Genomic DNA, 27,796 nt, shown 5'->3' with positions numbered 1-27,796 from the left:
ATCAGATTTCTTGAACTTGACTATTTCCAGGGCTGTAGGACTCTCCTCCTAGCACAGTGCTGCACTGCCAGTGCAAGCAGCACCGAAGTTGAATTGATTTGAGGATGGGCTGGCAGGAAAAGGAATTTCCAATCTGTGGAGCAGATAATGCGCAGAGGGAGCGGTGTGGGTGCTCCCAGCAGCAGCAACAGCACAGCAAAGCCCTGACCTGTGCTCTGAGCAGTGTCAGATACCTGGCTTCGCTCTTGGAGCTTTACAACCATACCTGAGGCAAGACCAAAGCTGCCAGTAATGTTTAAAAAGCCTCAGGTTAAACTGGTTTAGGCTATTCCCCACAAAATCTTGGAAGGAAGAGATTTTCTCAGAAATCTCTTCTAAACCATCCAATGAAAGAACCGAGAAGCCAGCACTCCGCTACAGGTGTTTGCAAAAAACACACTCCCTTTTGTACTGACAGATGTTTAAGTCAGGCTTACATGTTAAAAATTCCTTGTCAACGTTCAAAATAAAAAAGCTTTAATTCAATAAATGACTCACACTATGTTTTTCCTGAGCATCACAACTCACACAAAGCAATTCCCACGGCTGTGGCCAGCAATCAGTGCCTGCCATGCCTCACATCCCACCCGGAGCCCACTTCAGGGGCTATGGCTGGGGCCTTCCAGAAGAGCCCCTAAAACACCGGGGAAAAAAAAACATCTTATGGCCAGCACTGCACCACAAACACTGTGAATTTTATTAACGCTCAAGGGCAGAAGAAGAACAAAAGAGAACCAGAACCCGCATCTGCTCGGCAGACTAAAGCCTCCTCCGGGCCCTTCTCCTCCAGGCTGTCTGAAACTACCCCGGCGCTCCCGGGGCCCACGGCTCCCACCGCTCCCTCCAGAGCTCCGGGAACGCCCCGAGCGCCGCTCCCGCCTCCCCGCCCGCCCTCGGCCCCGCCCGGCGCGTTCCGGCCCGGCCATGGCGGGAGAGGGCGAGGAGGATCTGGCGGCCTTCGTGGCCCTGCACGGGGCCGCGCTCCGCGCATCGCGGGTCCCCACGCAGTACTGGGAGAGCCTGAGCCGCAAACTGCGCGGAGAGGTGGGTGAGCGGCGCTGGGGCGGCTCCGCACGGGAGAGCCGCGCTGAGGGAGCAGCCCCGGAGGGCAGCCCCGGGCCGGGGGAGAGCGGCGCTGAGGGGTTGGCCCCGAGCGGGGGGAGAGCCGCGCTGAGAGAGCAGCCCCGGAGGGCAGCCCCGGGCCGGGGACAGCCGCGCCGAGGGGGCGGCCCCGAGATGGACAAGCTGCGGCCGTGGCAGTGGCCGTGGCCGTGGAGAGCCGTGCTGAGGGCAGCCCCTGCAGCCCTGGGCGAAGAAGAGAGGAGAGTCCCGGTGTTGCTTAGCAGGGGGACAGCGGGAAAGGCACGGTGCGGGTTGTGTTACCGAGACTGCAGCTCGGGGCTGTAAAAGACGTCAGGTGTATTGTACATATCTGATTTCGTCTTTTTGTTGTCGGCGTGAAGTTTGGAAGCGTTTGGATAACCTCGTAACTAGCGATACAGTATTGAGGTGAGAGGTGATGAATCGAAAAAACCACAGCACTGTAGCAGCTTCAAAGAAAAAAATTATCTCTGTCCCAGCCAAATGCAGGATAGTGTTCTCAACCCTTCAGCTTTTTATGCTAAAGAGAGTTAAGAAAAAACAGCAACCGTAGTAGTGTTAGACTAAGGATGTGTCATATCTTAATCCATTATGGTTTGCATTGGCTTTTGCCTGATTTTTAATTTTTTTTTCCAGTTCAGTTCCACGTGGTCAGTCACTTAAAACTGTGCAGAGCTCAGCCAGTTCATGTCATGTGTGCATGAGTTACCTGGCTTGGGCAGTGCTCTTCAGGTGAAGCTGGCCCCTGGCCCTGAGCTAAAGGGAGTGTGGAGGCACAGGCACACTGCAGGGTGGAGTATCCCTTTTCACCTTTGCAGCAACCATCTGCTTGCTTCCTGGAGCTTTGTGGTGAGAAAGGGAAGAGAAACAAAGACAAGAAAATGAGTGATTTTAAACAGATTGTAAAGACACGGGTTGTATTTAGACAGTTTTTTTCTGTTTGCACATCTGCAGCCCAGCCTCAGTGATGAGGAAAGCTGTCTTTGATTTGTGGCAGTAAAGGAACAAGGAGCTGAGGCAGGAAAGAGAGGTAAGCCAAAACCTTTCGTCTGGAGAATTGAGAGGTCTTGAGGGAGACTGGAGGAGCTGACCTGGAGAAGAAGATGTGAGTGAGGTGAATTTCTAGTCCTGGGGAGAGAAAGAGATCTGAGAACTGGAGAAAGCAACTAGTGGTGGTTTGCTGGAAGGCTAAGGATAAGCAGTGAAGAAATGGCTGAGATGGGGTGAGAAGTTTGAGCTGGTAGTATAGAATGGTAGAGAAGGTGAGGGAACTGCAATTTAACACCCATGTACAGGTAAAGTAATTTCTAATTACCTGAGTGCTTCTTTTCCCCATCTCAGCTCCAAAGTAGGAACAGGAGAAAAGCATTGCAAGTCTTGATATGAGTGTTTATAGTCGGGAAAGGTCTGATTATGTTCCTGCTGCTTTCAGTCTGTTGTGTGGTAGTATTAATAACAGAAATATGTGTTTATTACAGAGAAGATTACTGAAAATCTATACTATCTCAAGCATATGCCCAGCCACAAACTCCTTGTCGAATTACACCCGCCTCAGGAAGTACTCATGCAAGGAACTTGGAGCAGGAATATTGTCACAGACATGTTCTATGAAAAATCCTTTCCTTAGGATATTTTCTCCTGAGAAGCTGAGAGGCCTGAGAAACAAAATGTAAACAATGGTTATCTGCTGCTGTGGAATGCAACAGGTGCCTCTGTGATTGGTCTCATGTGGCTGTTTCTAATGAATGGCCAATCACAGTCCAGCTGTCTGGACTGTCTTGGTCAGTCACAAGCCTTTGTTATCATTCTTTTTCTATTCTTAGGATTTCATCAGAAGGCTAGCTTTCTTGTATTCTTTTAGTATAGTTTTAGTATAATATATATCATAAAATGATAAATCAGGCCTTCTGAAACATGGAGTCAGATCCTCGTCTCTTCCCTTCTCCTGGGGCCCCTGGGAGCACCACCCCAGAATATCTGCTGCTCTGCTTAGGTAGGAGGGTATGAGAAGGGATGTCCTGGAAGAGGATGGAACAGAAGGCAGTATAGAAAACCCAGAGTTGAGAGCTGTTATGTTTCCACATGCCAGTGTGAAGCTGGAGGTAGCAAACTGAACCTGTGCTGTGACCTAATGCAGGCCTGAGATTTGTGACCTGTGGCTGAGATCCTTGCTTGTTAGCAGCTTTGCTGGGAGGGTGTAACACTGAGAAGGTAGGACAATAGAGTGAGGAGAGATGTTTTTATGGAGGCTGGGATGAGGAAAGGCAGAAGGAAGAAAGCACGTGCCCTAAGGTAGCAGACTGCTCCTGCTGCTTCATTTTACTGGCAGTAGTGGCTGAGCTGGCTCTTCTGTACTGAATGTCCCAGTGTGTGTGGAAAAAGAGACTTAATTATTTCAGTGAGCTTTGGGAGATAAAGCAAACTGCTCAGAGTGCTTGTCTCTGCTGCTGCAGCTTCTGATTTTTGCCCAGAAGGGTATGGAGAAAATTGGGGTATCCAGGAAAAGTTACTATGAGGAGTGCTGTGGACTGGGATAACCTTTTGAGGAGGTAGAGACAGAGTCACAGGAGCTGACTTAGAACTGGACTGTGCAGAATGGCTGGAGCAGCAGCAGTAAAGAAAAAAAGGAGGAGAGGGGAAGGGGTGAAATGGTTTTGGGAATCTAGGTAATAAAGTATAACCTAGGGGACAAAACCCCAGGGCAGTGTAGAACATAGGATGAGTTTCCTTGTGACATGTGTTACATGGGAGGAATTTTTCCTTTGTCCTAACCTGTTGCAAAGATTAAAACTTTCTAGCATAGAACTTGAAAAATTTGCATCTATAATAGAGATAAAAATATCTCTTGCATCAATACCTCTAGAACCCAGCCCAAGCAGCTGTTATTCAACACTGTCACACGTATTTCAACATAGAGAGTGAATGCACCCTCCCTCCACTGTGTACACCAAAGCCTGTGAGAAGTGGAGGGTTTGGTTGTTTTTGTTTTTTTTTTTTAATTTACCTTGGGATCTACTGGAGCAGGTTTCCTTCTGAGAGCATTATGTAATTGGATTGCTCATTCAAAACATGGTGTTACTGCTGGGTTGGTAAACCTGCCTTTAGTTATTCGTTTTGCATTTAACATTCAGCATCTGTTGGGAGGAAATTCTTTTTGTGTTTCTGGCAGAAACTTGAAAAATGATATGTATGCACATGTAATCATTCACTATAAGTGCTAAAATTGTGTTTCTAGTGTAGTGGATGTTTCCTATGCTCTTGGATAAGCTGTATAGTATGTTTATAAGCCTGGAAAATACAGTGCCTGCATCTAATTTATTCATAATCTTTTCTTTTTCTATTCCAGCCATACACTAAGTTATTTTGCAGGCTTCTCTGTATTGCAGGGAGATTTTTGTAGCCCTCAGATGCTGCTGGCAAAAGACTGCTTAGAGTTTCATCCCAGTTAGAAATGGAGGCTCTTAATTAATTACCAGAAGGAATGCAGCATGATAATACTGGGAGATTTTATTTTCCAGAGCAGTGGAAGGCAGCCTGTTGCTCAGAGGTTCCCTGTGGCCTTTAAAGCAGTTTGCAGTGTGCCTTAAAGGAATTTGCTAGAGATGCCTGTGTGGTAATTGTCATGACATGTGCCTGCTTTGGTATCAAGTTCTGTGGTTTGCTGGGCTTGGTTGGGTTGGAACTCTACCTGAACATGCAGAGGGAGGGATTTTTTGCCCAAACATGTTTTGCTTGCAAGCAGTTGTGCCACTGGAATGTGTTGGTGCTTTTTTGCTGTCTAGAAGTTAGTGGTTGCACTGGTGGAATACTTGATGTGAGCTCTCCCTGTTCTGCTTCAAGCCAGAGATTACTTTTCAGATTGGTGGTGTGATGTTATCCAGCTGGTTTTTGCTTAAGGAGCTTACTTAATATTCCCTTAATGGAGCTGCTGTGTTAATAGGTTCAGTGTGACAGCCTGGCTCAGAGGGAGGGAGGAAGAGAGGACACACAAAACTGTCTGTGTATCCACACTGACAACGAGGTGCTTCTGCCAAACCCATCAGTGAACTGCTGAACTGCTTGTATTATCGACTATGAGTTTAAAAAACAGCAAAACCCTCACAAAAAACCACTGATTAAGGTGGTCTTGAGCTGCTGCTGCTGCGAGAAGTATGATTTGCTTTGGGTGAGGTGTACACATAGTTCACTTTTAGGTGGTTATAAATTCTCTAGAAGAAATTTTTCATTAAGCATAATTCTGTAAAGGTATTAAAATTGGAGATTTTTTGCTAAATGCAACTGCTACAGCCTCATGTATCTGATAATTTGTCAGAGGGAAAGACCAAACTTTGGCTTAGGGCATTCGGAATCCCTTCATTTTTCAGTCTTGAGATGATATCAAATACAAAAAAATAAAAATATAAACGCAACAGCTTCCCCTTAGTGTTGTGGAGAAACTCAATATTCACTGCGGGTGTTTGGTAAACGGGTGGAGCCTGTCCTGAGAGGAGGCTGAAGCTGAGTCAGCCATGGCTGGCCTCCTGTCCCTCTCACAAACTCCTCAAGACAAAAGCCAAGTGTGGAAAACACACACAGGGCCACGATGCAGCACATGCCAAGTGGCTCCCACTTACACTTTCCATTTTCTGATGGCTCCCACTCACTTGTCTGTCGCTTCTCTGCTGGCTAAGGAGGTTGTTGAGGGTGGCCCTTGATCCAGGCAGGAGCACTGAAGTGTCATTTCAGGGAAGAGAGGAACGTGTTTGCTGGCACGCTGGTTTGCTGGCACGCTGCTTTTGCTGGGATTAGCATTTGTGCCCTAAACCTGACCAGGGAGCTCACCCAGCTGGGAGCCAATCTGACAAAAAGTAGTTGTGAGCACAGGGCAGGGCTCTTCCTTTTGCTGGGACCTGCCTGCAGCTACATGAATTTCAATAACTACAAATTTTCAAGGCAACCATGCAGAGACTTTAAAAAGCATTGAAAGCTACTATTAGAACAGCAAGAGGTTTTGATACTGCTTACTACTGAGTAATGTTATCCTTTTCTAGCAACTGGAAAACTAGAAATAAATTGTAACTGCTATTTTGATACCTGCTGAAGTGAAAGAAACTGAGTTTCTGATTTTATTCTTTTTTTAAATAGGTGCAGCTTTAATCTCTAATAAGTTTGTTCGGAGAGTTATTTTCTTTACCCTAAAAAGATATATGTATTAACCAACATACTGTTAGCATCTCCTTAGCATTTAGCTAAGAAGCTGTGTGCTAAGGAGCTGTTAGCTAATAACAGCTAATAGCTGTTAGCTATTGTTAGCATCTGGAAGGCATCACTGCCCATGGCAGCAGGGATGGAACCAAGATGATCTTTTAAGGGCCCTTCTAACCCAAGACATTCTATGATTTTTTTTATCCAACATGGCCCCCTCCCCTTTGCTTTCACCATGCCAAAGGAAAATACCATCTCCTGTTCCTCAGAAGGGAATTTCAGATACTTCTCCCCTTGGATCTGATCTGTGAACTGTGGCTTAAGATGAGAAGTAGCTGTTGCTGTCCTGCTGACTTTCTCCCTGTAATGGTGGACACTCCCTCTTTGAGCAACTGTCTGCTTTTTTTAGGTGCCCTTTCTTCATAGTTGTGGAGTTGATTTCATCACCTTCCCGTTGAGGCTTAGCAAAAATAATTGTCGTGTAGAAACACTCACCTGAACAAATGAAAGCTTGTTGCTGCCACTGGCATTTTACAGCTAAGAAGTTGTCAATATATAGAAGTAATGATTTTCAATAATGTGGCATTTCAGGCTGTGTGTTGAACCATTGCAGGTTTGGAGTGTTGAACCAGTAACTTGAGAGCTCACACTTTAGACCTTTCTCCTTCCCTGCTACTTTTTAGTAATATTAGATTGAGGCAAATCATCTGTCTGCCCATGCCTGGTTTATTAGGTAGTATGTGAGTGATTCTAGCAAAATAATTCTCTCTGAAAAATTTCAAGTCTTTGGAGGCTTCACCTATTTTTGTCTTCCTAAAAGCATATGTTCATTTTGAAATTATGGCAGTTGTCAGCAGGGTCTTAGTTCTGCCAGATGTGCAAGCCCACTGTTTGGGAAGGGAGCCCTGTGTGGTGACTGCCCTCAGTTCTCTATGTTCTAGATGGAGTTGTTGCATCCAGAGTGGGCAAGAATGTAAACAAACCCCTTTCAGCACCTTAGTAGACATAAGTGTATGAAACTTAATGTTATATATAGCAGTATAAGGAATCTCCCAATTTACCTGGGGGTGAGTGAGCACTGATAGTTCCTTTAATAGGGAAAGAAGAGAGAGAAGCAGGCTGAGATTTTTTAACTGGTTCAGAACTCAATTGGGAAAAGCTCTTTTTCTTCAGGGACCTTAATGTACTTTGGTATGGTGGTGGAGCCTGGGTAACACTCGGTTTTGCAGGTCTTAAATTACTGATTTTAGCAAAGGTTGAGCAAGGGTATTCTGTTTTCAGCCTCTAAAATTTTTAATGAGATGTTAAACTGATAGACAATCATTAGTAGACCTGCTGCTGCCAAAGAAACCAACAAAGCTTCCTGCCAGTATTGACTGAAGAAACTTCCCAAACAAACAGCTCTGTTAAAATGTGAAAGAATAAATACTGTTGTTCATTAATCTCTTAGGTTAAAAATGCCATCAGATTACAGGGAAGAAATGTCTGCAGGTGTCTCATTGTGCATATCAGAGTTCTATCTTATCCAGTTGCATGATATTTTCTGCACTTTCCATCTCAGATATTTGATGCTGGTGACTACTTTGGAATAATGCAAGTAGAAGAGGTGGATGATGAGGAAGAAGTTGATGAAGAAATGGAAGAAGAATTTAAAAAGAAACCAAATCCTGGAAATGAACCTTGTTTCAAAGTTATTGTAACAAATGAGAATGGACTTCAGGCCTCTAATCCCAATAGGTGAGTTGTGTTTTTGAAAATATTGTTCAGCCTTTGAGTAGTGTGAAACCCTAAAATAATAGTGACTTGCCTTGAGACTTGTTGGAACCTATTCAGAAATCCTCTTTTCCACCTCTAAGACATAGCTGCATGTTTGAGGAAAGATGCATCTATGAAGCACCCCTTGCTTCATAGGGTATTGGGAGCACAAATATCTTAATGTGGTTCCTTTTTAAATCATGCAGGAAGATACTTAGAAGTTGGTTTTTAGTAAACTCAGGGAGAAAATAAGGAAAAGGCAACTTTGAAATTATTTCTGCAAAAATAAAGCAAACCTTTGTATCTGCAAGACTGTGTGCCTGTGGAAAAAAAACTAAAGAAATACTTGTGATCTCCTCATGCCAAGAAGGTACTCACAGTAATGTTCTGTGGGCTTCCATTTCCTTCAGTTGGCTGAAATATAATTCAAGAGTGGTCATGTGCATGTGTGTGGAATTTAATATATTAAATTACTGTTCTCTTGCTAACAATCAGCTTATCTGTCATGAGTGTAAGACTAGGAAGCATGTATAAGACTAATATAAAGTTGTGTAAGAAACAACTTTATATTATAGTACTGCTTTTTGTGTTCTTACTGGTTTCAGATATAGAACAGGGTATTTGTCATACATTAATAAAAAACAGTGAGATGAAGTCATCTCTGCTGGAGATCTAAGTTCAGTTCTGTAAAACTTCTGTGAGACCATTCATACTTTTTAGATCTTTGGTAAACATGCAAAATCTAAAAAATTAAATTAAGCTTGATGAGTAAAACCAACAAAGATTCATAGGTATGTGCCTTTATACCCCTGCCTTAACCTAAGTAATCACCTTTCTAAATCTGAGAATACACTTGAATTATCAAGTTCAGAACCAGCTCCTGTGATAATGTTGTGCTTCTTTGCAGCATTCAGGTGTTTGAATGTGGGAGCGGAACACCACCACACCTGTTTGCTAACATTTTGAAAGAGCTTGACCTTAGCATTCTCTGGAGTCTTTAATTTTAAAATTAAGTGAGGTTTCATGTGTGTGTGGAATCTGGGATACAATAATTGTTCAACCATATTTGCCCTATGTGACAGCTAACATGTTTTTAGCTTCCTGAAATGTAGGTGTTGTGGAGGGTATTTTGTGTGTTGTGGGGATTTTGCTAGCAAGTAGAGTTGAGATTTTGCTCTGTAATTGTTCAGTCAGGTGATATCACCAAAATGTGAAGAACCTTCTGTTTGAAAAACTGTGTTTTTTTCTAAAAGTCATGCAGCCTAAGCAAGGATTAAACTTGTCAAGGGAAACTGTGCCAGATACGTATGGTTTTATTTTAGGTTAGATTGTAATTTTTTTAAGCAATGCAATTTTTTAAAAAAATAATTTGGTGACACACCCTACCCCTACCCAAAGAAAAAAAAAGACAAAACAAATGGAAACAATCAAAATTTATTGCTCATTTTCTTTTAATAGCACATACAGGCTTCTAATGATCAGACTTCTCCACCTGGCTTTACAGATGACAGTAGATATCACAAACCCTGTGGCTAACAAGGACCTCAAGTAATTTTTCAAAAGAGTGTATTGTTTTCCTGGTTAAGGCAAGAATGTCAGGTTGTTGCAGTAGAGTTCCTAGTGATAAAAAGGGAAGGCATTTGTGTTCTTGGCTTTTAAAGGGAATAAGCTCATAAACTGAGTGCCTGTTCTTTATCTGCTCCTCATTTTCATGGAAATGCTCACTAGTAAGTTTTCTCACCATAAGTTTGCTCACCATAAGCTCTCTAGAGCAAAACCAGAGTGTAAATTACTGCTGGAAAGTTGCTCCTGCAATGCCCCAGTGTGTGCTCAGGGAGTGACTTAGTGACTAAGAGCCGATTAGCTATCACACCATCTCCAGGGAAAGGCAGGCAGCATTTGTTCAGAGCATGTGTGTGTGTGTGAGTGTGAGGCTTGGGTGTAACCCCACCCGGGCTGTGGTGCCACCCCAACTCTCCTGCAGCGTGTTCCTCGTGGACCACGCCTGGACGTTCCGCGCGGAGCACGCGCGGCAGCAGCTGCGCCAGGTGCCCGGCCTGCTGCACAGGATGGCCAACCTCATGGGCATCGCCTTCCATGGAGAGATCCCCGACGAGGGCAGCATCCAGCACGTGCTGCAGGAGATGTGGAAGTACAGCCAGACCTACCAGCTCTCTCAAGGGGTAAGACTGTGCGGGATGCTAAAAATTTTGGGGTGGATATGTTCCAATACATAAATATTAGCAAAGATCCTTACAGGTGTTCTTTGTCATTGGAAGGAGAGCAGATGCTGCTTTTAGGGTGTGTGGGTAAGACCACGCAAGGTCACCCTGCCCTCTGTAGTCCTTCAGCACTGTGCAAACGTGTCTTGAGCCTTCAAATGCCTCAAGTGCACGTGTGCCATTTTTGAGGGAATACAGCCCTTGGGGTGCAGGTGAAAACCCAATTGTACCGTTTGCATTGGAGCTCCAGTGTTTTTTTGAGTCTTTTGAATTAAAAAGGAGGAAGATTAATTCTCTGGCCTCAGCCCTATGCAGAATGGGCAGGGCTAGCCCTGAGAAGTGAGAGCATGAGGAGACTGCCCCTATTAGCTCCGGGTCTTGAGATTGTTCTCTGGACTGGTCATCTTTATCATTTAAGCTCAAATTTAACTCACAGTAGAATCAGGTCTGAAATCCCTGAGAAGGGGATTCAGTGTGACTTTTTCCTTAAATGAAAGAGAAATCTGAACAGTATCTCTGAGTCTTTCTATCCTATCTCTTTGTTTCTCAATTTGTCATGAATAACTTGTGAGTGAAATGGCATTATCTGTTACTACTTGAAAAGTGATTTTCCAGAAGACAATTAATTCATCCCGTAGCTGAACTTGTCTTCTGTTCACTTTTCTAGGAAATATCTCAAGTCTACTCTCTCTGCTCCATTTCTGCCTCCATAAAAAGGCCACATTAGTGCTGCCAAGCAATTTAAAGTTTATTCTCTCATTCAGGATTTTTTCATGATGAGTGTTGCAGGAAGGGGGCACTTTGACGATGCAGCTTCCACACTTGCAGCCAGCTGTTGTTGCAGGTGGCAGTGTTGCTCTCCTTCACACTTAAACTTCACACACTTTTTAGCTGATTGATTCTGAGAGAAACTGAAGGAAAACTAATCCTACCAAGCAGCCTTCTGCTGGTTTAGCTGTCTTAAGCAGCTGGTTTGGTTCAGGGAAAGTGGGTCTGGTAGGCAATAGCAGTAGCACAAGAAAGAGGAGGCTGAAGCAGGAATCTGAGAAGTGGTGTAGGAGTGCTGCCAGTGCCTCTGTCTCATGGAGCTTTTCCTGCAGTCCATGTGTGCAAGATGTCCCCCTCTGTTTATTCATGCAGACTGCAGAGGAGAAGGTTCCTGTCTGGTACATCATGGATGAATTTGGATCACGCATTCAGCATTCAGACCAGCCAAGTTTTGCAGCAGCACCTCTGTTTTATATGCCTCAACAAATTGCTTACACAATTCTCTGGCCTTTGAGAGACCTTGAAACTGGTGGTGAGTGTGTGTCTGAGGAGCTGGGGTTTTCTTTAAAGTTTGCTGTAGAAAATGGGCCAGTTCTTACAAAATCATTGAACATTTCACAGTAGAACAAATGTTTCAAGACCAAAATGGCTGCATTCTTGTAACGCTGTCAAATATAAAAGTTCTCTTTGTCTAATATTTCTGTATTTTAGGATACAGACCTTTTAGCAGTCCAAAAATGTTGCTATTGACAGAGAATTTAGATCTTGCATCACTACCTTAGTGAAACTGCAAATTCAATCATCTGAGGGATTAAAAAAAATCCCTTAAAATCTGTGTTTGTAGCTTTGAGTTGGAAAGTCAGGCTCTGAAAGTTGGGAAACACCAGGCCAATGATTTATTCCTGTAATCTCAATCAGGGGCCACCCTCATCACATGAAGATAAACATCCTAAATAATACTTCTTTTATCATGTTTCATTAATTATCTCTAATTTTTCATTGAAATAACAAAAGTTGTGCTGGTATTGACTGTGCAGCTGTCATTTGAAGATTTTCAGTGGGAAATGAAAGGCAGTTCCTAAAGGTTCTCCTGGTTTTGGTGCAGATGAGGTCACTCGTGATTACGCTCACGGGGAGACGGATCGCCTGATCAGGAAGTGTGTTTTGTTACCCTGGCTGCCTGAAGTGTTGGATGTCAGCTCTTCCACTCCAGAGCCACCAGATGAGCATTACCAGGTATGATTTTAACAGGTTAATTCCATATCTTATCTCTTCTAAGAAGAGGCAGAGTCTAGAAAAGCATTGCAGGAATTCTGATTTTGCTTCTTTTTAAAGACTGATTCAAAGGATACCTATTAAAATAAAAAAACAATTCAATGCACAGTGAGACAAGAAATGTCTTATACATAATATTTAAGTATTTAAATACTGAGCAACATAAACAAGTTTTAATATTTTATTGCTGTATTGCATGGCTGTTTTTATAAGCACACTACAAGGTACTTCATATGAGGCATCCATCTTCCAGGTAGATGTTTGATACATTGCCTAATAGGCTTATTGATTGAATTTGTTATTGTAGCATTGCTGTTCAGTCTTGCATTGCAGAAAGATTTGTTTTATTATTGTAAGATAAGTTTAATTTTTCAGACTGGATGCTGGGCTGTGTTGTGGTTTAGAACTAATAAATATTGGAGCAGAAACATTTTTAAGTTGATGGCACTCTTCTAAAGTACTGATTCAGTTTGTTTCCTTTCTAATAAACGTTTGGGATATTTTAAGGATGTGAAATGAATGTTTGGAATCTCCTTGTCATGAACAATGTCTACATAAGATTGACTTATTAGAAAAATGAGGAAACTGATACCTATGAGGATGCTACTGGCTACTAATAGCATTCAAAATACAGCTTCTAAACCCCAACCCTGTGTTTCTTTATGGTGGATGAGAGGCAGAAAATGCTCTATCCAGCTTGTTATTAACAATATCTAGTCAGAAGTGAAGTTAACCTGCTTCTGCTAGGTAAAGTTGTGCACTCATAATAGCTGGGCTGTCTTGTAACCTAAGGCAGATGGATTGGTTGTGATTTTGCATTTTTGGAAGAGCTGTACTTTGCAGTAACAGAGGAACAGCAATGCACCCAGAGTTTGTCTTATATGTATTCTGTTGGCAAAAGAGCCTTGGTCTCAGAAAAGGCAACTTTTGCATATTTTAATTCTGTTTTGGTATGATCGAGTCAAGTTAAGGAGCTGTGTGGCAAACAAGTCCAGAATCCTCCTTTACCACTCTACCTTAAAAACATCTTTTCAAGGTAGCTTTCTTTTTAAACTGCCTTTGCCACTCAGCTGTTGAGGGGAGATGAGAGCTCTACTGATGCTAGAACCAACCAACAGAGCTTTCATTTACTGCTAGACATTCTAGAGTGAAAAAGTCTCAGCTAGTGACAAACCAGTGAGCAGGGGCTCAGGGCATGCCACATCCCTAGACACCAAAGGCGACACAGCTAGAAAGAGATACAGCTAGAAAGGTGATACAGCTAGAAAGAGATACCATGTTGCTGACAGTTCTCATTATATGTAAAATTATCCCAGTTGCTGTGACAACTCAGCAACATTTTGGCTTAACTTTTTGATACCTGTTTTTTATTCTGTTATCCAATTCCGGTTTCCAACACGGACCACAATGGCTGTAACTAACTTAGATGATGCTGTGGGTGATGATGGGGCACTGATTGCAGAAGCACGTGTCAGGGGAGGCAGCTTCTAATGGAATGTCTGGGATGGAGGAAGTATCTCATGGGACTAAGGAGATTTCAACAGCTCCCTGGGTTTGAGCTGCAAAAAACACAGTAATGCATCCTCTGGTACTGTTCTGAGAGTTGTAATCTTCTCACCTTAAAAGTACAGGCTCCTTTCTTTTTCTGGAGTGACTGCAACCATTATTTTGTATTTGTTCCTGCCCAGTCTGGATATTTCATGTAGAGCAGTGAATTCATGTTACTGCTTCTGTGTCAGAGGTTTAGTCATCATCTTTTGAACTGCTATTTTTATGAAGCTGTCAGAGCTAAACTGCCTTGCATATTTCTATCTCAGAATAGATAATTTTTAGGTAATCTCTCACAAGTTTTCAGAAGGTGGTGTCTAAGATCTTTGATTACCATTGTGGTTTTGTTTGTCTTTCCACTTATGCAGGATTTTATTGCTATACCAACCTTAAAGGTAAAGAAGTGCATATGTGGCTGGACAGACACCTCACTGCAATTTATGACAGTCTGGATCAGCTGGAATTCAAAGAGCTGTTGCACAGCAGCAGCTGCTTTTCTTTCTCAAGATGTACTTCTCCTGTCCCAGAGTTTCTGAGAGCTGCTTCCTTTTGCAGAGCATCAGCAGGGATGCAGAAGTGCATTTCCTTTTAGCAGTCAGAGGGGGGCTGTACAGGATGGAGAGAGACATTGCAGGCATGGCTACTGCTGAGGGCTGCAAAAAACGTTTTGCTCATTTTCACAGGAGCAGAATTGGCTTCCAACATCCTATAATTTTTTTAGTCATCTGTAACAAAGTATCACAACTAAATGGTCAGTCTTCCATTTTGTTGGAAATACAACAACTTTGTCTTCTATTGCATATGGTTGGCTGTGATTTGAGGAATTTTTTTTCATGTTTAGGAAACAAGAATTTCTCAGGGTCATTCAGCAGTGTTGGTGTGCTCTGGTCTTGAAGCTTTATTTCTTATTCCTTTTTTGAAGCCTTATTTCTTACTCCTTTTTACTGTTAGGATTTCCTTCTACCTCTGTTCTTGTACTGATTTTTTTTTTTTCTGAACAACATAGTACACAACATAATGGAATTGTAACTTTGCTGAAATTCACTTGCACCAAAGAGAATGGAATAAGATATGCAATGGACTCTTTCATTCTGCCTGGAATTAACTTTTTGTGGTTTTCTGTTTTCTAGGCAATTTTAGCAGAAAACAAGGAAAAACTTCCTGTAGCGATCAATCCACCAGTTTATGCCAAAGACAAAGTTTTCAAGTATGTATCCACAAACAAAATGTTTTCTTACCACCATTATGTGCAGTAATTGCAGTGTTTCAGGCTGAACAGCCTTTTCCATCTTTGAACTGAGGCAAGTTAAAGGTGGGTTTATATGGAGCCACTTGCCTAAAATTCTGACTTACTAGTTACTGCTCTTGGATTTATTCTTTAAAGTGAACGAATTGTCACTTACATAATTTCTAAAAAATAAATTTAGTTTGGTTTTTTGTTTCTGTTTTTTAGTAAGTGCCACCTTCTGGTGAAAGAAAGGTTGCATCATGTTTTAACACTAAGTTACACAGTGTTGTTTTCTCTAAGAATGATTTAAGGTGTAGAAGAGGCACTAAAGACTTGTCTTCTGCATTATAGCATGTATGGCCACAGGGGTTGCTCTGTGCTATGTGAATATATAGTAGACTATTCCCCTTGTTCAGATGGCATTACCAAACAAGAATCCTATAAAAACCTGGCATGTTTTAAATTGGGCATGTGCTTACTACAAAAATGAGCTGTATGCTGTCAAACCATTTCAGAAGAAAGCTGGAAGAACATTGCAAAGATAAGGGATTTTTTTGAGCAAAAACAGTGGTGCTGCATGGCCAGGCTGCCTTGTTACTGGTTTTATTCCAGAACAAACCATTGCTTAGCATGTGCTGTGAGTTGCTCTCTGGGGTGTTTGTAGTCTGACACTGGGATCACAGTTGTTGCTTGAAACCTTTTGCTTAAATGCTAAAGTTGCACCAAAATGTATTTGGTAGGTGTACTCACACACCAGCTTCTTGTGTTGATTTGTTACTCCCTAGATGAAGTTTACTTGAGGAGAACTACTGAGAATCAGAAGTCACTTCTTGTGGAGAGGCCAGTGGTAGTCAAGGTTTCATTTGTAGTTGAAATCTCTGGTTACATGACTGTGAGGATAAGCAAAAGCTGATGCTTTTCATTCTGATGTACTCAGATACAGGAGTCAAAGGCAGATGCATTCTGATAGAGGCAGAAAGCAATACTTAGGGTGTTGGGAAACACATATTTATCACTGCTTACCTCTTTAGTTTGTATCTTACATTTCAAATGAATGGCACTCACATTAGGCAGGGAAGGAGCGGGAAGCACATGAAATTATTCCTACTTTTCCTCTAAGAAATTTAATCCACACCCAGTCAATGTACTCTTAAGGGCTTCCCTCCCTTTTCCTTTATCTTGTTCATATCTGGACAGGAGGCTGTAAGGTCTCTCTCAGCTCTGAATTTTGTATACTAATGTTCCTCCACAGGTAGAGCAGCATCTCAGAGTCCAGGTGACTGAGTGGGAGCTGCAGCCTTCCAGTGCTCTTGGCTTTCCCTAAAGGTTTTAGGGCTGTCACCCTGGGCAGACAGATGGGAACATGTGGAGCTGGCTAGATGGGTGTAGCCTGTTAATAATGTTTGTGCTCTCCTGTGTGGATTGCTGCTGTTTTAGGGGATTCAGAAGAAATTTAGGCTGCAAAGTTTAGAACCTGGAACAAACTCTTAGCATCTTGTATCCAAGCAGAGTTAAGACAGAGAGTGGAAGATCAAATAAATGTTTAACCTGAGCTCTAAAAAGCAGGGGAGTGAGTACATGTAGTTTGATACAGCAAATTTATAGGTTTAATTAGGGCTTGTAGCATAATAACTGCTGCCCTAGGGAGATTGTTCTATCCAGCTGTGCTGATTGCTGAATGGAAAAAAAGAATCTAAGAACTAAATGCTTCAAAGACAGATTTATTAGGGAAAGTCTTTCCAGTTGGTGTTGGGCTTGATCATCTCTGTTTCTTTTGATCTTCTCTTTCATGTTTCTTTTCAGCTACATCAGTTACTGTTTTTAAAACGTCCAAAGAGCTGTTATGAGACAACTCTTTGTTTTGGTTGGTCTTGTCAGCTCTGTGCTGTGGGAGTTGATTCTCATAACTGCTTCTTAGTTTTAGATATTTGAAGTTTCAAGTTAAGTAAAATCTAAACATATTTATCTTACTTGTATAATTTCACTGAATGTCATCTTTAATCCCAGAGTTCATAGCATCCCTACCAGGACTTCAGTGAGACCAGGGGAAAAAACTTCAGGGGAAAAGACCCATCATTTGGGAGGCATGGTTAGCTGGCTTCATTAGTTCAGTGTGCCACTGATACTGGACTGAAAGGTCCAGAATAGCTTGGCTGATAACACAGGATTGCAGTTGAGGTGTTCTGCCCTCTGCCAAAGCCACAGTGGGACTTGGTGCATTCCTTACCTGTCTGTATCTTTCTGTGGCATTATCAGTGTATTACCTTAGAACAAATGAAATGGCTTTATTGCCTCTCTAATCTTAACCTCCCTCATCTTATTGCAATGATGTTCTTGCACTTAAAGCTAAATTGAGCTCCCCTGTTTCTTTTGTGCTGCATTTTAAGCAAGTCTTCAAATATGTAATCCTGAGTGCTCTGGGACAGGATGGTGACTTGTAGGGTGTGTTTGTAAAGAACCAGTTTGGCATTTTCTGAACAACTTCAATTTTAGTACTTCTTGTGCTGCATGTGTTCTTTCTTGCCTATTTGTGTGTAGATTTTGGGTGCTTCAGGACTTTGTTACAGCATTTTATAATTGGCCTTTTATCTTTAGGTCACCACTTTGATTTCCTCTTGCTCCAGCAAGGACTAACAGTTGCTCCAAACCAGTGGATGTTAGGGGAGCTTGTGGGTTTGGCAGCACTTGTAGTGGATCCAGTACATTTGGTATTACACTTTCCCCTTGTGTGCAGACTTACAAGGAGAAGCCAAGAAGCCACAAATTGCAGGAAGAAGTGCTACTGGGACTCTGTGGAAATACTAATTTTGTTCTCTTGCAACAGTGAGGAAGGACTGGTGGCTTCTTTCAACAGGCTGATTCCCTTCATCCAGAGTGAAGTCAGCTCTCTCAGTTACAGGCTTCAGCACAAATAGTATAAATATTGTAATATCTCACACATGGAGCTATGCAAAGCACCTTACATACTTTGCTTTTTAAAGAATTTATTTCCCCCTGTGACTGGGCTATTTCTGCAGTTCATCTTTTTAGAGAAGTTAGAGAAGTGTCTCTCAGGGGAATATATTTTCCAGTTGGTTAGCAGTGGAGGAGGAGAGGAAAGTTCTACAACTGATAAGAATAGATCTGGAGAGAAGGAAGAATAGAGTAGTTTCTCATGGAAAAAATTAGTGTCTTTTTATTCTGTTCAAATGTTTCCTTACCATGAGAATGATGTAAAAAACAGTCTTGCTTTTTGAGTTAACATGCTGAATTCTGAATTAAGTGGCCTCACTTAAAGCTATAAGTCATCAAAATAACCATTATTTCTATCTGCTTATTTTAGCATCCAAGTCACTGGTTTTATTTGAGAGGGAAGTTTCCTAAGCTACACAACAATTTACCTCATTCTTAGTTACATTCTGAAATGTATGTGAGGTTTGGGTTGGTGTTTTGTATGATTTTAAATGAGGTTGAGAGGGAATTTGTATCAAGCTTTTCAAAGTTTTCTGTATTCCCAGCATATACCTAAGGTACCTACTTTCATATGTTTGGGTTATTTCGAGTTCTGAACAAACAAAAATAATCTTCTGCAGCTACAGAATTAAGCTGACAAGATTTCCTATGACTTTCTTTCATGTGGGTGACAGCAAGTTGATTTTTAGAGCTCTTTCAGGAGTGAAGGCATTCACAAGGCCACTCTTATTTCTGGATATTTCATGTAGAACAGTGAATTCATGTTACTGCTTCTGTGTCAGGGGTTTAGTCATCATCTTCTGAACTGTTATTTTTATGAAGCTGTCATCTCTATCTCAAAATAGATAATTTTTAGGTAATCTCTCACAAGTTTTTTATCTATCCCACTTCAATTTATGTTGTTTGTGTGAATCAAGAAGAGATTGTCACAGAGAGTGTATACGAGAGTGTATACGGGAAAAACATAAAAGTTTTTTTTCTATTCAAGCATTAGTTGATCAGTTTCAGGAACTAAACTGACATTTTTCTTCTTTTGTGTGCTTCTTTCTTCTAGGGTTTTCACAGACATTCCTCAAGTTCTCAACAGCCTGACACATCCCCGTTTTGTATTCACAGACAGCGAGGGAGAGGCAGACATCCTCTACAACTTCTCACACTTCAAAGACTATAGGTTTATTAATTATAGGATTCATTATTCCCCTGATAATACTTCTTTTTAAATTTCTTTGCTGTAAAACTGTGTTCCCAGTTTACATTTTTTAATGCTGTAAAAACTGTGTTCCCAAAGGCCTCCCCAGTGTTCCCCCTTCACCAAGCACTTGTTTGCATTGTAGGAAGCTGAGTGAGGAGAGGCCTGAGGTAATGGTGAATCAGTTCCCATGTGAGAACCTCCTGACTGTCAAAGACTGCCTGGCATCCATTGCCAGACGAGCTGGAGGACCAGATGGGCCCAGGTGGTTGCCTCGGACTTTTAACCTCGAGACAGAATTGCCTCAGTTCATCAGCTGCTTCCAGCAACGTGACAGAAGGTGACTTGTGTTTCTTTTTCCCCAGGTTTTGTCTTGTCTTGATCTCACTTTCCTCAAAGACCAGGAGCCCACATTGTGGTCTTGGCAGCTGTTGCGCTACCATGATTTAGCTCTTGCTGCATTTATATTCAAGTGAATTTTACCTCAAAAGTGGAGACTTTTTAGGTTTTTATTTTAGGTAAAAGTAATTCAGCAATGCAGTTTGAAACCCAGAAACTTTGCTGTGATTTGAATACATAGTTGAAGTCCTTGGCTCTTTTCCTAGTCAGGATCTTGCCTCTTTTGTTTAACAGATATACAGAACCTCAAAATGTGTTTGCAACAAATGTGGGATTTTATTTCAAGGGAACAGTAGCAGTTGTTCTTGCACTTAAGCCAGAATGGAAAATGCTTAAAGTACTTGGGTTCTGTAAGGTTATGAAAGTAAAATTAGTGTTAGACTGGAGCAGTTGTGGAGCTTTAGGGTTTCAAATCCACACTTCTGCTGGTGCAGCTCCCTTGGGTGGAAATTATGGTTTCTCTTCTTGTGAGAGAGAGAGAGCATTAGCTACTGCTCTGTCTGGCATGGAGTACTGTGGTTGAAAGGTTGCTGCTTTGGTGATGCCTGTTTTTTATGGTGACACCTGCCAGGTGTTTCATTTGGCCATTATTTGCTACACATAATGTCTTATGGACTGGCATTGACCAGGAGAGAGCACATCTGCCACGTGTCCCTTTGGTTTAATTCCTTTTCAGCATCAAGGACGGACCGTGCATGCAGTGTGTATGTAAGTTTAGTGGGAAGGAGGTGGTAGGGATTTTCAAACAAACAAAACAGAAGTTAAATGCTATCTTTAGCTCACTTTATGATACTTTAATAGTTTGAGGAAAGGACATCAAGCATCACCCTGTCCTGACTTGAAAAGATAGGTGGAAAGACCAGCATATTGCTGGATTTTCTCAAGCATATCTCAGAATGTTGCCCCAGGAGGTATCTGGAGGCTAGAAAGTGAGACAATGGTGGTGTGGTTTTATTTTCCTGTAGTGTGAGCTGCTGATCATCTGTGTGGTTTTTTCTCAAAGAGATGAGTTCTGGTGTCATTTAATGTGAATGATTTTGAGGTGTCAGTAGGGACCAACTTGGAAAATTGCACACTACCCTGCCAGAGTGTTCTCAGGCTCCTGGCAGAACAATTCCACACTGTGACTTGCTTGTGCATGTTCATGGTGATGCTGTTGATGGGTTGTTTTCCCCTTTTGATGGAGTCAGATGCAGTATAAGGAAATAAACAGTGAGACAGAGTTAGGCCCTAACTAAAAAAAAAAAAAAAAATGTGAAAGGTACCACTGCCTTTTCTCTCCCTTATTCCTAAGACCTACTCCTCCCAGTTGTCAGCAGAAGTCTTAATTCTTGCAGTGTAGCCCACAGCTTTCTAAAGTATTTTTTCAGGAGAAGACATGTATCCAGCCAAATGGATATTTAGCCGGATGAATGAGGTGGATACTTACAGGTATTGCTCTCTCACTTTCTCTCCCAGAGGAGAAGATAATCACTGGATATGCAAACCATGGAACCTGGCCAGAAGCCTGGATACCCACATCACCAACAACCTGAACAGTATCATCAGGCACAGGGAAAGCAGCCCAAAGGTGAGAGGGCATGGTTTTGAATGGGATTTAAAAAGCAGAGCTGAAAAAACTGCTTCATAGAACGAGGTCTGAAAATACAAAGGAAATTTATTCTTCAAAATACATATGCTGGCCATAAGCATACAGTTCAGAGTAGATTCAGTGGCAAATTGGTAAACTCCAGTTGTTGCAGAGATAAACTCAGAGCCTGATGTTGCCTTATGTAAAGAATAAAACTTGCCCTGGCTGTAGTTAGCATTGCTCATCAATTTGGGAACATGATTGCTTCTGTCCCCTGGTTGGTGTTATTGCTCAGTGGCACAAAGGGCCACCCTTGCCAACAGGAGATGAATTATGGAGCTTTTTACAGGGACCCTGTGACATCCACCTGTACCTCACTGTGTGTGACCTCTGGAGCTCGCTTCAGAACCATTTTTTGGTGACGTGTGGACTGCATGTGTTTTATGGGGTACAGAAATGCACACAGAATTGCTTCATAATTGTTGCAAAACAGCAAAGTCACCAGTTAGAAATCTGTGATTTTTACAAATGAGAACATCCTAGCCTCCATGGTTCCACACCCTGTAGTCAGAGTGTGAACAAAAACAACCTTGTCTATTTGTGCACCTTTCTGAGGAAAAGCTGAAATGCAGCCAGGGCTGCCCTAAGTCACTGAGGTGCAGTGACACTAGCATTTCACCTGAGCTGTCCCTGTGCTGTGCTGTAGGTGTGTGACACTAGCATTTCACCTGAGCTGTGCTGTGCTGCAGGTGTGTGACACTTGCATTTCACCTGAGCTGTGCTGTGCTGCAGGTGTGTGACACTTGCATTTCACCTGAGCTGTGCTGTGCTGCAGGTGTGTGACACTTGCATTTCACCTGAGCTGTGCTGTGCTGCAGGTGTGTGACACTTGCATTTCACCTGAGCTGTGCTGTGCTGCAGGTGTGTGACACTTGCATTTCACCTGAGCTGTGCTGTGCTGTAGGTGTGTGGCACTTGCATTTCACCTGAGCTGTGCTGTGCTGCAGGTGTGTGACACTAGCATTTCACCTGAGCTGTGCTGTGCTGCAGGTGTGTGACACTTGCATTTCACCTGAGCTGTGCTGTGCTGCAGGTGGTGTGCAAGTACATCGAGGAGCCGGTGCTGTTTGAGCGCGAGGACGTGGGGCAGGTGAAGTTCGACGTGCGCTACGTGGTGCTGCTGCGCTCAGTGCAGCCGCTGCGGCTCTACAGCTACGACGTGTTCTGGCTGCGCTTCTCCAACAGGTGCTGCCCTCCCCTCGCAGGCTGCACTGCTGACACAGAGCCCTTCAACTGAGGAGTTGTTCTGTTCCTTAGGGTGTTCTCGCTTGATGACTTGGATGACTACGAGAAGCATTTCACCGTCATGAATTACGCTCCTGGTGCGACGTTGAAACAGGTGAGCAAACTGCCCAAAACACTCCCTCACCTTTCTGTTGGTAGAAAATCTTCTGGTGTTTGCTGTTAGCAAATAGTCTGTTTCACATCCACTTCAACAGGGTGTTCAAAATACCTAAAGTCCTAAGCAAATACTTTCCTAGACTCTTTCCCCTCTTTGCCCCAGTCACCTGTGGTTACCTAAAGTAATACAAACCTATGTTCTGAATGGAATCCACATTGAGAGAGACAATAAAAGAACTATAAAAAAACAACACCTTGTCATTGTCAAAGCCTTAGTGTGATCTTTTACAAGAAATCCTGGAACAAGGAAGGTATTCAGGAGCTGTCTTAATTCCCTAGTTCTCTACTTGCATTTGTATGAATAGCAAATATATTTGATGCTCTGTTCTCTTGTCATTCCTGACCAAGTCAGCCTTTGATGTTACTGAACTGTTTTAGGTGCACTGTGAAGATTTTATTCCTCTATTTGAAAAACAATATCCTGAATATCCTTGGACAACAGTGCAAGTAAGTCAGCAACTCATCTTTCTCATGTAAATGTTCATTATGTGGTTTGGGTTTTTTATACTCAGCAAACCAGCATTTCCAGAAGTCTTGGGTTGTTAGGATTTTTTTTCTTAGAAGACATATTTCATGTGTGTCACAAAGGAGATCATAATGTTAATCTTTACTTCAAACTGTGTAATTTGCCCTCAAATACTTGATTGTTAGAGGATTGTATTTTTAATTTGAAAATTTTACTTCATGATCACACTGTGATAATTTTTTATGTTGGACGTAGCAATACAGCCAGTCCTGACTACTCTCAAGCAGAGTTTTCTGCTGCTGCCCCAGCTTCTCTGTGTTAGAAGCCTTGCCAGGGCCCTGTCCCTGCTCCTTGCACAGATGACTTTTCACAAGAGCACAGATGGCTCTCTCATACCATGGCATCTCTTTACTGTAAAAAGGAAGCTCCAAATACTACAGTTCCATAAAACATGCAGGAAGGCACATGAGGGCCCTCTCATTGATTTTCATTTTTCCTGTGATTTGTGCTTGAAAGAAAAAGCTGAATGTAAAGAGCTACTTCAGAAACATGCACAAAACAGAATTCTTTCATTCTTCCATATTTATTAGGAGCTGGAAGAAACAGAGTGAATGATAGCTGAGCCTCTATATGTGCATATTCATTCAAAAGTGCATAAATTTCCATCTGTGACTTGATTTCCTAGATTAATTCACATTTGTTTTAACTAGATCCTTGTATACTCAGACTATGACAGGGTTTTAAAATAGTCTGAAAGAGACTACAAGGGGTGAAAAAAGAGATGTAAAAATACACCCTGTAGGTTACTCAAAGTAGTACAGTGTACAGAAAATAGAGGGAATGATTCACTGCAGCATAAATTCAATGCTAAAACTCACATCTCTGTGTTCTTCCTGGTTTATTTCATTTCCAGATTGGATATCTGACTGTTTTTCAAAATACCTATGTAATACATTCTTCAAATTTCTATGTCCCCCCCACCTTTCTTAGGGGTATAAATGGGTAGAAGATTTTTCATTGCAGAACAGAACAAAACAAAGCAAGACTACAACTGAATGGGCAGGAAAAAAAACCAGGAATTTCACAATTGTACTGCTGGTTTTCACAGAACTCTCCTAGGTTTTCTTTTTCCCCTCCTCTACACATAAGTGCAATACTTGGCATAATGCCTGAGAAGGGGGTTAATTCTAATGTTAAATGCACTATTTTTAGGATTTCCATAGTATTCGTTGGCTCTCCAGAAAAGTCCATGGATGTTGCCTGGTGCTTTCTTTGTGTAGGCATTAGGTCTAAATGCACATTTGGAAGCCAGTACTATGCAGATTTTCACCTGTTGTGTAGTGCAATTGATACAAACCCTTCAAACACTGCATGAAGTGATTAGAAACATGTGTTGGTTTTATGGAAGGTCACTGCTCATTCAGAATTCACTGCTTTTTCTGTTGTTAGGCAAGTATTTTTAAGGCATTTGCTGAATTGTTCCAAGTTGCTACATCTAAGCCTGCCCCTCTTGGCATCTGCGATTATCCATCTTCAAGAGCAATATATGCCATCGACTTGATGCTTAAGTGGGACACCAGCAGAGATGGTGAGAAGCTCTTTATTTGAGTGTTGAATTGTTTATGTTTGTGGACCTTTTCAGAAGTCTGTTCTCTGTGCCTCCCACTGACACCTGAATTTGCAAATTTGTGGGGAAAGCATCTGCCATGCTGCGTAACAGGAGTGATGCAGCTGCCAGCTGCTGGGCTGCATCCTTGTTTCCCTGCTGCTGTTGTTCTCTGTTTGGAGAAAAACAGAGCAAAACAACAGGGGGGTGGGGGACGGGACCAAAAGAATTCAATCAAACCACCACACACACAAAAACCCCAAACAAATGTCTGAAATACCTAACTCTCTATGAAATTCTTGGAGACATCTAATTGCCTGTGGCTTCCAAGCTTGGAGCAGTGTTCGGTGCACAGTGACTTACTGTGACAGGGAAGGGACCACATTCACCATTTCAGTGCTGTTGATGTTCTCGGGGCTGACATTCAGCTGTTACCAGTCTCTGCAAGAACACATGAGTGAGGCTGCTTCATGTTAGTGCCACAGCACGGCTGCCTACCTGAAGCCTTTCTTCCAGGCAGCTGTGGAGGATGGAGGACTGGTTGCAAAGTCTGCCAGACAGAATAGTCTGTTGTCTCACTAGGAGGCTCAGAAATGTTCTGTAAATGTCCCTGACTCAGACATGTGTTCCTTGTAGAAGTAAAAAAGTAGCAGAGGCACCAAGACCCCAGGGAGTATTGAAAAGAGCTGAGCACACTCTCTTTGTGTGGTACTGGGTTCTCTGGGAACAGGAGAAGTTGCTTGCCTGTGCCCATTTGCCTGCAGAGCAATTAGATGTTGTGTGTTGGGTGAGTGCCCCATGGCCGCTGCTGCAGGGACTGATGCTGTGAAGATTGAGTTGCTTCACGTAGGGACATGATTGAGAAACAGGAGATACAAAATGGAGCCTTTGCTGCTGAGATGAGGTGGAGCAAGGGTTGAATGTGCTTTGCTATGTCCATACTGGATCCTGTTTCACCTGTCCCAGAGGTGTCCTGAATGGGATAAGCAGAGCAGCTCACAAATGTTACTGGATTGAGGACAACTACTGCAGTAAAAGAACCAGCCTCACATTACATGCCTGGCTGAACATGAGCTGCACAGGTCCCTGGCCTTTAGAAAGTGAGGGGTGGTGCCAGTGGCAATGCTGTAAAGCTGTGGGCAGCCTGTGGACAAAGAGATTTGTTGCTCCTGTGCAAAGCACAGTAGGATTCACTTATCCATCAGAAGGATTCACTTATCCATTCCCTAACTTAACAATCTCAACACCAGACTTTAAACAAAATCCTTTGGTTTTCTCTGCACAGAATGCATTTGATTCAGAACTGATGAAGTTTTAAAAGAAAATTAAATTTCCTGACTTCCTTTAGGAGTGGTATGAAGTGGCAAATGGGGGTGGCTGCAGTTAAAGGAACAGGACTGCTAAATATCTAGGAGGTTTAAAGAAAACAAGGCTTGTACTGAAATGTGAAAGGAGAAGCAGAGTTTTCTTGAAGATGTTTGAGATTGACAAGCAAAACAGCTGATTCAGGGAGATGATATTGAATGGCTGCAAATTTTCATTCCAGAGGAGGCATTGAATTAGCACAGTAGTTCCAGAATCTGTTGGATAATTGTCCTCTGGATAATGATGGTAGAACATACTTCTGTCCCTCCAATAAAAAACAACCCACTGAAACAAAAACACCCTGCTGGCTTCGCAGTTTGTGTCACAAAAGATGCTTTTTCCAATAATTTTCTATAATTTCTGAATTAAAGAAAAATAGTGATTTGGGATCTCTGTAGAGTTTATATTAAGCAGCAATGTTTGTGTTTGCCTTGACAGGGAAAAGAATTATGCAGCCTCAGATCTTGGAGGTGAACTTTAATCCTGACTGTGACAGAGCCTGCAAATACCACCCTACCTTTTTTAATGATGTCTTCAGCACCTTATTTCTGGATGAAACAGACAACTGCCATGTGACACGCATTGTCTAACCACAGGAGATTTGACTCCATCAATTTCCTTGTCAGATATGCTTAACAGCAGGATTTATATTTCAGTTCTATGAGCTGCTGATGCAACTGTTTTTCTGTACTGATCACCAGGGGAAAAAAAATTGTCTCAGAAAAATATGCCATATACTGTATTGATAATCCCTTTGTCTGCATTGTCCTCGTCTTGCTTTTGTTCTTTCTGTAAAACATAGCTCTGTGTTGACAAAGTGTCTTGTTTATTGAATATTGGAGACTTCAGAGTAGGATTTGTTTTTCAGGTAGCCTGATTGCTTGCTTGCTGGGAAACATTGCACAAGTTCCTTGTGTCAACATTAAAACTATAATTTACTGAATCATGTTGGGGTTTGTATATCTCTTTCTTATCTACCCCTGCTATACAAAGATCTAAAACATTCTGGTGGGTGGGAAATCATAATAGTAATAAATAGGGTATTTCAGTGCAGTGAACTATGGGGTTAATGGGACTAAAGATTTTATGGATCATCCCATTTTCCTTATTTAAAAAGAGAGAAAACAACCCACAGCATTTAGGAAGCTTGTTCTGATGGCAGTAATCCTTAACCTGCCCCTTAAAGAAACCAGATTTTTGAGGATGTGAGCAGGAGGCAATGTCTGGAGCAGCACAGGAATGCAGAAACGTAAAAGAATTAAAGGAATTTTGACAACTGCTAGAAGCCCAAACAGTCTTGGGACTTTGAAGTTTAGGGCATAAGAGAGAGGCATTTGGCAGTGGGTTGCCCATTTGAAATGAATCATTCCTACTCTTTCCTCAAATCAGAGTCACTTGGCTGAAATTTAGCTATTGTATGTGCAAGCTGCAAAAAATTCTGCTGCCTGCCATGACATATATATTGTATGGGTAGGAATTACTTAAGCTAGTTTGCAGCAATTATGATGTGCTCGAGAGGAAAGTACAACTATAAAATTGTGTAAGAGTTCTAAACCTTGCTTCCAGCTTGCAAACATGCAGTGCATTGTCCATCATGATCAGGAACATGAAGGAATATTTGAGGCTATTTCAGGCTGATCTGCAGGAACCTGCTTTGTTCCACTGACT

The 27,796-nt window shown here is 42.2% G+C and overlaps 1 protein-coding gene across 1 annotated transcript; it reads left to right on the top strand.

Moving 5' to 3' along the window:
• Positions 1 to 939: 939 nt before the first annotated feature.
• On the top strand, positions 940 to 27,071 carry TTLL12 (tubulin tyrosine ligase like 12). The gene is made up of 14 exons (XM_058022511.1): positions 940 to 1,083; positions 7,886 to 8,061; positions 10,064 to 10,262; positions 11,442 to 11,601; positions 12,175 to 12,305; positions 15,023 to 15,099; positions 19,127 to 19,243; positions 19,407 to 19,601; positions 21,119 to 21,230; positions 22,324 to 22,475; positions 22,548 to 22,629; positions 23,070 to 23,138; positions 24,607 to 24,745; positions 26,567 to 27,071. Exons 1-14 carry the CDS (start codon positions 964 to 966, stop codon positions 26,716 to 26,718), a joined length of 1,881 nt encoding a protein of 626 aa, XP_057878494.1. The 5' UTR covers positions 940 to 963; the 3' UTR covers positions 26,719 to 27,071.
• The last annotated feature ends 725 nt before the right edge of the window (positions 27,072 to 27,796 follow it).

Source organism: Melospiza georgiana, chromosome 4 (assembly GCF_028018845.1).
Source record: "Melospiza georgiana isolate bMelGeo1 chromosome 4, bMelGeo1.pri, whole genome shotgun sequence".
In the NCBI taxonomy this organism is placed as follows: domain Eukaryota; kingdom Metazoa; phylum Chordata; class Aves; order Passeriformes; family Passerellidae; genus Melospiza; species Melospiza georgiana.
This window is presented reverse-complemented; position numbering and strand designations above follow the sequence as displayed.

Coding starts and splice junctions, on each gene's coding strand:
- TTLL12 (XM_058022511.1), top strand. CDS start 964: ATGGCGGGAGAGGGCGAGGAGGATCTGGCGGCCTTCGTGGCCCTGCAC. Junction 8,062..10,063: donor CAGGCCTCTAATCCCAATAG/GTGAGTTGTGTT, acceptor ACTCTCCTGCAG/CGTGTTCCTCGTGGACCACG. Junction 22,476..22,547: donor TGGCTGCGCTTCTCCAACAG/GTGCTGCCCTCC, acceptor TCTGTTCCTTAG/GGTGTTCTCGCTTGATGACT.